The sequence below is a fragment of the Scylla paramamosain genome, chromosome 10, assembly GCF_035594125.1.
Source record: "Scylla paramamosain isolate STU-SP2022 chromosome 10, ASM3559412v1, whole genome shotgun sequence".
NCBI classification, from domain to species: Eukaryota; Metazoa; Arthropoda; class Malacostraca; order Decapoda; family Portunidae; genus Scylla; species Scylla paramamosain.
In genome coordinates this window covers 14,945,001-14,955,928 of record NC_087160.1, presented here as the reverse complement: position 1 = coordinate 14,955,928, position 10,928 = coordinate 14,945,001, and the positions used below count along the sequence as shown (strand labels likewise).

The 10,928-nt window shown below is 41.4% G+C and overlaps 1 protein-coding gene across 1 annotated transcript in view; it reads right to left on the bottom strand.

The window, feature by feature from the left end:
* Positions 1-718: 718 nt before the first annotated feature.
* Positions 719-10,928, bottom strand: part of LOC135104251 (uncharacterized) — a 123,453-nt gene continuing 113,243 nt past the window's right edge. Inside the window, 2 exon segments of the mRNA XM_064011431.1 lie at positions 719-1,338; positions 3,986-4,102. Of these exon segments, the coding sequence (XP_063867501.1) occupies positions 1,063-1,338; positions 3,986-4,102 (393 nt within the window). The 3' untranslated portion in view covers positions 719-1,062.

Genomic DNA, 10,928 nt, shown 5'->3' with positions numbered 1-10,928 from the left:
TGTATGTATGTATATATATATATAATTTGTTTTCACATTATGGTTTTGTGTTTCGTCTTCTCTTTTTATACTGCTTTATATATATATATATATATATATATATATATATATATATATATATATATATATATATATATATATATATATATATATATATATATATATATATATATATATATATATATATATATATATATATATATATATATATATATATATATATATATATATATATATATATACTCGTATATATATATATATATTTTTTTTTTTTTTTTTTTTTTTTTTGACTGGAAAAACTATATCATAATAATTTTTTTTTTTTTTTTCAGATAGGGAAGGTTTGCTGTTTCGCTTTTGGGTTTTCAGAATTTAAAGTGGCACCGAAATATCAACAAAATAGGAGGGAAAAATAGCTGCTGTTCTTTCTTCCTCTCTTTCGTGATTATGTGCATGGATGTTTTTTTTTTTTTCTCATGTTTCTTCCCTTGCATTCAATTTTTTATTGTTACAGATTTTCACGTTATGTCAGTTCTTCTCCTCCTCCTCCAGCTTGTTTTTCAATTTCTTTTTTTTTTTTTTCTCCGTCTCTCTTAAATAACATAAGAATTTTTCCTCTAGATTATTTTTTTTTAGGTATTCACTATATGTCTCCTGTGTTTTGTATTGTTTCTATATAGGATTCCGTTTAGGGCAGTTTAACTATAGGTTACTTGGAATTGTATTTTTCTGATTTTTTTTTTTTTTCTCTTCGTCTGAGAAGTGTAATGTTCCTTCTATTGTTTTCCTGTTACATGCTCTCTCTCTCTCTCTCTCTCTCTCTCTCTCTCTCTCTCTCTCTCTCTCTCTCTCTCTCTCTCTCTCTCTCTCTCTCTCTCTATATATATATATATATATATATATATATATCTTCCGAATCTCTCAAACTCAAACGCTTTCAGCAAATAATTTTCATTCCATCATTAAGCTTGAAATAAAATACTTTTCTCTTTCCTCTTCCTGCTCCTTTTCCTCCTCCTGCTCCTCTTGTTGCACCTCGCCCCACCCCCTCTTCCTCGTCCTTCAAGACATAATATCATAGGCAGTTTCCTCGAGGGTCTGTAGCCAGTTGAAGATCATCATATTCCTCTCGTACTTGGTGAGAGGCCTGCCGCGGTCCCTCTCCACATCTCTCGCCGTCAGACTCAAGTTCCTCCCCGGGTTGGTGCTCCCCGAGGCAGCCTGGCTGGTGGACACGGCGGCAGCGGGGAGCTCGGCCTCTTTCTTGATTATCCTGAAGACATCCTGGGCTGACTGCTGGCGGGGAGGGACCACTAAAGTAACTCCGCCACCGTCAATCTGACAAGGGGGGTAGATAAAGAAAGAGCAGGGTTAGGAATTGTGTTTGTTTGTTTGTTGGTTGGCTGTGTGTGTGTACGTGTGTGTTGAGTGGTCAGACTATTAGCTTAATGAGTAGTTTCCTCCATCTTCTCTTCCTTACTCTCCTTTTTCTCCTCTTCCTACCACCACCAGCACCATCACCTCCTCCTCCTCCTCCTCCTTTTCTCGTCCACCCCTTCTCCTCTTCTACCACCATCTCCTCCTCCTCCTCCTCCTCCTCCACCTGTACCACCACCATCACCACGAGCACCTCCCCTTCCATCCTCTCTGCCAACACAGCATCGTTTAGCTTGCTGCCAGACAAAACCAGCCCTCCAGTTCTTCCTCTCGCTCGCCTGCCTCTCTATGCGACGTGCGTGGTTCCTGTTCGTTCAGGAGACACTGTAGAAGATTTGTGGTCACGGAAGCAAGTTGAGGCTCGTGGTTTATTTGTCAATTTAAAGTGAATAGGTTACGGTGATGATGTTAGCTTGTGTAGACTTGTATGTATGCGTTATATCTCTACGCACAGTCAAGTTTTATTCCTCTCTCGTTTTCTTCCTTCCACATCCAGGAAATGAATACCTTACGGTAGTGATGTCAGCATGTGTAGGTTTGTATGTGTGTATGTGTGTGTGCGTGTGTGTGTGTGTGTGTGTGTGTGTGTGTGTGTGTGTGTGTGTGTGTGTGCGTGCGTGTGTGATATCTCGACACACAATCAGATTTTATTTATCTCGTGTTTTCTTCCCATACGCCTTTCGTCTTCTCACACACACGCCAAAGAAAACGGGTTAAATATGTATACATATTTTTCCTTTTTATATTTGTGATTCAGAGTAAACAAGAGGATCTCACTTCTTTTTTTGTTCAGCCTCTAGAAATTGTCTTCCATGTGTCAACTGCCTTTGGAGGTTAGATGGAGAGCAGCAACTTGGGAGGCAAGTGGAGGCAATGATGTTAGGTGGAAGTGACTTTCTAGACATAGCCGCCTCTTCCACCTCCTTCCTGTTCAAACACTCCAAGCTTCTCCCTTACATTATTATAGCTCCCTCTCCCTTTAACTTCTTTTTTTTCTTTTCTTTTGGTGCTCCCTCTCTTCTTTATTCTCCTGGTTTTCTCCTCTTCTTCCTTTTCTTCCTCTTGCCCCTCCTCCTCCTCCTCCTCCTCCTCCTCCTCCTCCTCCTCCTCCTCCTCCTCCTCCTCCTCTTCTTCCTCCTCCTCCTCTTCTTCCTCCTCCTCCTCCATCTCCTCTCTTTACACTGCCTGTCCCATAACTTCTCGAGAAAAAGAATACTGGAATATTTTTAGTCATTATCACGCTTCTTTTCCTTCTATAACAAGATGTGCCTGAGTGCCGTCGTCTCCTTATTTTTTTCCTGTTACAACACCCTTACATTTCCTAAGCCTTCATTCCCCTAAGTATCCCTCCTTCTCTTTCTCCAGTACTTTTTTTCGTGCTCCTCTCCCTCATCATTCCTCCTCTCTCCTCTTTTTTTTTTTTTTCCCCTTTACGACCTATTTCTAACCTCCAGCACTTTTCTCTCTTAATTACTACCTCCTTCCAGTGTATCCTTCCTCCCTCAGCATGTCATTTTCTTTCCTCAACAGCTTTTCTTGGCTATTTTCTTCGAAGCAAATCTTGTTACTTATTTATCTATCACTTTTTTTTTCTTTTTGCTTAAGACATTTTTTTCTTAGTAAACTCGTATAATGTCCTTACCTTATATTTTTAGTTATTCGCCTTTTTCACTGTTTCGTTTTAACTTTCCTTTTTAAACACTACTACAAGCTCCTTTCCCCCTTTACCCTTAAATCTTCTTCGTTTTGTTATCTCAGTAATACTGTTCCTATTGTATATTCTTTTAGAGCTTCCAAACCTTTAATTTATTTCAAACACTCCTGCCTTTCCTTATTTTTTTTTTTCCAAACACGTGGTTTTCCTCCCCATCCTTTGTTCCTTTTTGATATCAGCTAGGTAATCCTGTTTTTCCTCCACTCAGTTTTCCTCCTTCCCTTATATATAAACAAATCCTGCCGTTTTATTCCTTATTTTCACTCTCCCTTCCCTCTCCACTAAAGAATATTCCTTATTTGTCTTTCTTTATCTTATCTTACAATTTTTTATCCTCTCTCTCTCCTTCAAACCCTTCTACCATTTTTCTACCTCTTTTTCACTCTTCCTTCCCTCTCGACTAAGGACTTTACCTTGTTTTATCTTTATTTCCCTTATTATTTTTACCCTCCCACCCACGCTATTTTAAGGTTCCTTGCTTATCTTCCTTTACTTTATTATTCCCATTCTCCCTTTTTCTCTAAACAGTTTTGTTATTAGTTTCCTTTTTTTTTCTTTGCACTCTCCCTATCGACCCATGATTCTACCTCATTTAATCTTCATTCATTTTATTATCTTTATCCTTTCTTTTCTCCAAACACTTCTGCCAAAGTTTCCCCTTCCTTCACTCTCCCTTCCCTGTCGACCAGTGAATCTACCTTGTTTTATCTTCATTTACCCTATCAATTTTATCTTCTATCTCCCTCTCCCCCTATTACCTTTACGCTTCCTTGTTTATCTTCCTTTACATTATTATTTTTGTCCCTTCGCTTTCCCACTCTCTCTCATCTTTACCTTTACGCCTCCCTGGCCCGCTGCTCCCACGTTCTCAAGATCGAGTTCAGACTGGGAGAACCTCTGCAGCGCCTTGTAGGTTGTGACGAGTCTTCTCTTGATGTAGTTCTGGCGCACCTGCGATGGAGAAAACGAGAATGCGATAAGCGAGATGAGATACGGAGGAGGACGAAAATTAATATGAGCAGGTGGTAAGGGAAGAGGAAGAGGAGTAAAGGGGAAGGTAGGAGGAAAGAAACATTTTGAGAAAGAAAGAAGTGAAGCGGAAATAAAGACGGTGGCATCAGAGGGAGAGAGAGAGAGAGAGAAAATAAGGAGAGGATGCAAGGAACAGGAAAAAAAAGTTTCAGGGGAAGAAATGGAGGAAGTAGAGGCAAGAGAGAGGCGGGGACACGGAGACTTAATGAGCGGAATGAAGAGATGTGTGACGTAAATGAAGGCAAGACGAAAGGGTAAATGTGATATGTAGGCTCCTGAGAGGGAGAATTGAACGGTGAGATGGGGAGGTACATAGGTGGCTGGACAGAATAGATAGATAGATTGGTAGTAAGATAGATGGGTAGATAGATAGATAGGTAGATAGATAGACAGATAGATAGAGAGATACGCAGCTAGGTAGATAACTAAATCAATAGATAGATAAGTCAATGGACACATGAGTGGTATTTCAGAGATAAAGATGAACATACGAATAAATAGGTAGATATGCAGTATGTACATATAGATTGAGGTACAGATAGGTAATGCAGTAAGCACTAATTAGATAGATGGAGAGATAGCTGAGCATATAGAAAGATAGATGAACAGATCAATAGATACACAGACAGACAGATAGATAGATAGATAGGGAGATAGATAAATAGATAAATAGATGGACAAATAAAAAAGAAGTAGATACATAGAAATTCACATAGAAGATGGACAAACAAATAGGAAAGTAGATACTAAATGAGAGAGAGAGAGAGAGAGAGAGAGAGAGAGAGAGAGAGAGAGAGAGAGAGAGAGAGAGAGAGAGAGAGAGAGAGAGAGAGAGAGAGAGAGAGAGATTTTATGTAAGAGGGATACTGGCCAAGGGCAACAAAAATCCAATAAAAGCCCACTGAGATGACAATCCCAGAACAGGGTCCGAAGCGGTAGTTAAATATTGAAGAATAATTGTCTTGAAACCTCCCTCTGGAAGAAATTCAAGTCATAGAAAGGTACAAATACAGAACCAGGTAGGGAGTTCCAAAGTTTAATAGAGAAAAGGATGAATGGTTGAGAATACTGGTTAGAATACTTGCATTAGAAAGGTGGACAGAATAGGGGTGAGAGAAAGAAAGTTTTGTGCAGCGAGGCCGCGGGAGAAGGGGAGGCATGCAGTTAGCAAGATCAGAAGAGCAGTTAGCATGAAAATAGCGGTAGAAGACATCTACAGATGCAGCATTACGGCGATGAGAGAGAGAGGCTGAAGACAGTCAGTTAAAGGAGAGGAGCTGATGAGACAAAAAAGCTTTCGATTCCACCCTGTCTATGAGTGGAATCCCCCAGACATGTGAAGCATACTCCATACATGGACGGATAAGGCCCTTGTACAGAGTTTGCAGCTGCGGGGGGAGAAAAACTGGCGGACACGTCTCAGAACACATAACTACATAGAAGCTGTTTTAGCTAGAGATAAGATGTGAAGTTTCCAGTATAGATCATAAGTAAAGGACAGACCGAGGATGTTCAGTGTAGAAGAGGGGATAGTTGTCTGGAAGATTGTGCTGATAGAAGCTGATAGATGGAGGAATTGAGTTTCTGAGGCATTGAACAATACTAAGTTTGCTCTGCCCCAATCAGGAATTTTAATAAGATCAGAAGTCAGGCATTCCGTGACTTCCCTTCGTGAAAGGGTTTACTTCCTGAAGGGTTGAAAATACGTGGAAAAGTGCAGGATGGTATCATCAGCGTAGGAGTGGATAGGACAAGAAGTTTGGTTTAGAAGGTTATTGATTAATAATAAGAAGAAAATGGGTGACAGGACAGAACCCTTAGGAACACCACTGTTAATAGATTTAGGAGAAGAACACTGACTGTCTACCACAGCAACAATAGAACGGTCAGAAAGGAAACTTGAGATGAAGTTACAGAGAGAAGGATAGAAGCCATAGGAGGGTAGTGTGGAAGTCAAAGCTTTGTGCCAGATTCTATCAAAAACTTTTGGTATGTCCAAGGCAACAGCAAAAGTTTCACCAAAATCTCTAAAAGAGGATGTCCAAGACTCAGTAAGGAAAGCCAAATCAGCAGTAGAGGAGCCTTGAAGGAATCCATACTGGCGATCAGATAGAAGGTTGTGAAGTGATAGATGTTTAAGAATCTTCCTGTTGAGGATAGATTAAAAAAAATTAGATAGGCAGGAAATTAAAACAATAGGACGGTAGTTTGGGGGATTAGAACGGTTATCTTTTTTAGGAACAGGCTGAATGTAGGCAAACTTCCAGCAAGAAGGAAAGGTAGATGTTGACAGACAGAGTTGGTAGAGTTTGACTAGGTACGGAGGCACAGTTTCGGAGAACAATAGGAGGGACCCCATCAGGACCATAAGCCTTCCGAGGGTTTAGGCCAGCGAGGGCATGGAAAACTTCACTGCGAAAAAGTTTAATAGGTCGCATGAAGTAGTCAGAGGGTGGAGGAGAGGGAGGAACAACCCTTGAATCGTCCAAGGAAGAGTTTTTAGCAACAGTTTGAGGGAAGAGTTCAGTTGTAGAGATAGATGTGATAGCAGTGGTGCCATCTGGTTGAAATAAAGGGGGAAAGAGCAAGCACAGTTTTTGGAGATATTTTTGACTAGATGCCAAAAGCACGAGGGGAGTTAGATCTTGAAAGATTTTGACACTTTTCATTAATGAAGGAGTTTTTTGGCTAGTTGGAGAACAGACTTCGCATGGTTCCGGGCAGAAATATAAAGCTTATGAGATTCTGGTGATGGAAGACTTGTGGGCCACCTCTCTATCATGTATAGCATGAGAAAAGCCTGTGTTAAAACCAAGGTTTCGAATGTTTAGGTCGAGAAAAGGAGCAAGGAATGTACGCCTCCATGCCATGCACTATCACCTCTGTTATGCGCTCTGCACACAGAGACGGGTGTCTGACACGGAAGCAGTAGTCATTCCAAGGAAAATCAGCAAAATTCTTCCTCAGGTCCCCCGAACTAGCAGAGGCAAAACGCCAGAGGTATCTTCGCTTAAAGGAATCCTGAGGAGGGATTTGAGCGATAGGACAAGATACAGATATGAGATTGTGATCGGAGGAGCCCAACGGAGAAGAAAGGGTGACAGCATAAGCAGGATTAGAGGTTAGGAAAAGTTCAAGAATGTTGGGCATATCTCCAAGACGGTCAGTAATACGAGTAGGGTGTTGCACCAATTGCTTTAGGTCGTGGTGGACAGCAGAGTTGAAGGTTAGTTCACTAGGATGGTCAGTGAAGAGAGAGGAAGGCCAAAGCTGTTGATGAACATTGAAGTCTCCAAGAATGGAGATTTCCGCAAAAGGGAAGAAAGTCAGAATGTGCTCCACTTTAGAATTTAAGTAGTCAAAGAATTTCTTATAGTCAGAGGAGTTAGGTGAGAGGTATACAGCACAGATAAATTTAGTTTGAGAGTGACTCTGTAGTCGTAGCTAGATGGTGGAAAACTCGGAAGATTCAAGAGCGTAGGCACGAGAGCAGGTTAAGTCCTTGCGGACATAAACGCAACATCCAGCTTTGGATTGAAAATGAGGATAAAGGAAGTAGGAGGGAACAGAAAAGGGGCTACTTTCAGTTGCCTCAGACATCTGTGTTTCAGTGAGGAAAAGAAGATGAGGCTTAGAAGAGGAGAGGTGGTGTTCTACGGACTGAAAATTAGATCTAAGACTGCGAATGTTGCAGAAGTTAATGAAGAAAAAGTTGAAAGGGGGTGTCAAGACACTTAGGATCGATATCAGAGGAGCAGTCCGACCTGGGGACATTTGTGGTCCCCTCCCCAGATGGGGACTCCGAGGCCTGGTGTAGGAGTCGCCATGATAATTTTGAATTTTTAGTGAAGTGTGTGTGTATGTGTAATTAGTTGCTTGTAGTTTTGTGTGAAGGAAGAGAGTTGTCTTTAGAGGGTAGGCTGTGACTGCCCCCTTGTGTTGTGAGACACAAAGGGAAACGTTCAGTGAGGTCACAGCTGGGTTTAATGATAAGTTCACAGCACCCCCTGAACAGTGCTTTAGACCTCACTGGGAGTAATTATCGTTTCGGAAGGTGCCTACTACCTCCTCCATCTATATCTATAGTATAATCTATAGTATAGTTTGTTTTAGTTCTGGTAATGGTAGTGATGTCAGTAGTAGTTTGGCTGTCCAGTTACTAGAATGCCAGTAGATGTTGGGAATAGTACAGTCGTGATCTCAAGTCGAGTGACCTCTGCCTGTATTTGCGATGTGTTATGTGTCTTCTCGGAATCTTAAGTCGCATGATCTGTTAAGTATCCATCAACTTCCAGATCTTACAAGGAGAGTCTCAGAGGATCAGAGGACATAAGATCGAGGGAAAGGAGGAAAGGTCAAAACACAGCATAAATTGAATGCAGGTTGCTCTTCATGTCATTACAACCACTGTGTTACAACCTACCGCCATTTAAATAAGAAAATAGTCAGGGAATAAAATTGAGGTGATAGGAGAATGATAGCCACAAACACCACCATCACCACCACCGCCACCACCGCTATAGTCACCTCAATCACCACATCACTATCACGTTTCCTCCATCCACACTTTTAAAAACTCTCTTGTCACATGACTCTTTAAAGCAACCGCCTACACACACACACACACACACACACACACACACACACACACACACACACACACACACCTTCATCAACACATTTACACCTCAATAACTTTATATTTCTCGTTGGCAAAGTGCGCTCGCCCGGGCACGAGAGAGAGGCACACGTTCGCACACACACACACAGAAAATTAAACCAAAACATTTACTTTATTTTCCGTGTGTGTGTGTGTGTGTGTGTGTGTGTGTGTGTGTAGTAATCACGAGGAGCGGCAATGTGTCCAAGAGCGACGGCGGCGAGAGAGGATGAGTCATTGGCAAGGAAACATCGTCTTTGTTATCGGGTTCGTCTGACAGTTCCCCAGCGAGGCATGTTTTCCGGACCACCTCCTACGTGTATATGTGGTGTGTGTGTTTGTGTGTGTGTGTGTGTGTCTGTGTGTGGTGTATTTTTATTTTATTGTCAGTTTATTACATTGAACAAAGGTGAAGATGAAACTGTAGTGTTGTGTATTGTAGTGTGTGTGTGTGTGTGTGTGTGTGTGTGTGTGTGTGTGTGTGTGTGGTGTGTGTGTGTGTTTGTGTGTGTGTGTCTGTCCGCTTGGGTTTTGTTATAAGGTCGTTCATGTGGTTTGTTCGACACACGATTTTTTTTCTCAATCATCACCATCCATTGTGTGTGTGTGTGTGTGTGTGTGTGTGGATGTTTTCTTTCTTTGTTATGATCTAGTATGTTTTCATTCAGATTGACGTGCATATTTAATTTGCATGAATATTATGGCGTTTCTCTCTGTCTCTCTCTCTCTCTCTCTCTCTCTCTCTCTCTCTCTCTCTCTTTCAGCAAGAACAATTTCTCAACAATCTAGGATACGTTCCCTGTCACAGTAAGACATTAACCGATTATTGATAAAAAAAAAGAAAAAAACACTCAATTTATATTCTTCGATTGGAATATAAAATGATTTCATACCACAGCTACGAAGGTTTTTATAGAAATGTTTCTACTGAATGTTAAGAATTTTCAACAGTTTATTGGTACTATGAATAGGTAAACTTTGCCTGGGTGTCGTTATAATAAAGGTGTAGAGTTTATTATTGGAGAGAGAGAGAGAGAGAGAGAGAGAGAGAGAGAGAGAGAGAGAGAGAGAGAGAGAGAGAGAGAGAGAGAGAGAGAGAGAGAGAGAGAGAGAGAGAGATTCAGGAACAGAACACAGAAATGAGTTGAGTTCATAAGCTAATAACACGGATATCTCACGAATCGATGCAAGGTAATATACAAGTAATTTTCGACAGGGACGAACTGGAAGCCTTGTGAGGTAATATCGGCAGTGTGACGAAAGAGTTGTGATTCAGGTGCATGACGAGGATGTGTGTGTGTGTGTGTGTGTGTGTGTGTGTGTGTGTGTGTGTGTGTGTGTGTGTGTGTGTGTGTGTGTGTGTGTGTTTCGCTACAAAATACGCTGCATTCTTGTATATGTGGATGTTTGTATTTAATTCCATGATGTTGCAGTCTAATAAACTGTTTGTGTGTGTGTGTGTGTGTGTGTGTGTGTGTGTGTGTGTGTGTGTGTGTGTGTGTGTGTGTGTGTGTGTGTGTGTAATAATAATAATAATAATAATAATAATAATAAACGGTTTATTGTGTGTGTGTGTGTGTGTGTGTGTGTGTGTGTGTGTGTGTGTGTGTGTGTGTGTGTGTGTGTGTGTGTGTGTGTGTGTGTGTGTGTGTGTGTGTGTGTGTGTGTGTGTGTGTGTGTGCAAGAGCCTGGGGAACCTACTATAATTATAAAGTCGTGGAGTTTTAATGTTACGTCACGAAGGTTCCACAAGTGTTTGTTGTTTTTCCGGAGAATTGTGATGACATCCCGTCCCCTAAACACCATCAAGAACCGAACACTCACCCTCCCCTCCTCCAATCACTCTCCCCTGCCCCCCTTCCACTCTTCCTCACCCTCTCCCTTCTCTCCATTATTCCCCTCCACTCCACTTCACCTCAACTCCCTGTGTTCTCTCTTCCTTTCAGCTTTCCCTCTCTCCATCACCTTTCTCCAACTCTTGTTGTTTCTACTCCTCCCCGCCCATTTTCTCCCCCTTCCACCCTCTCCATCTGATCTCTCTTCCTTTAATCCTTCCCTGTCAATCTTTATTCTCCATCAATACTC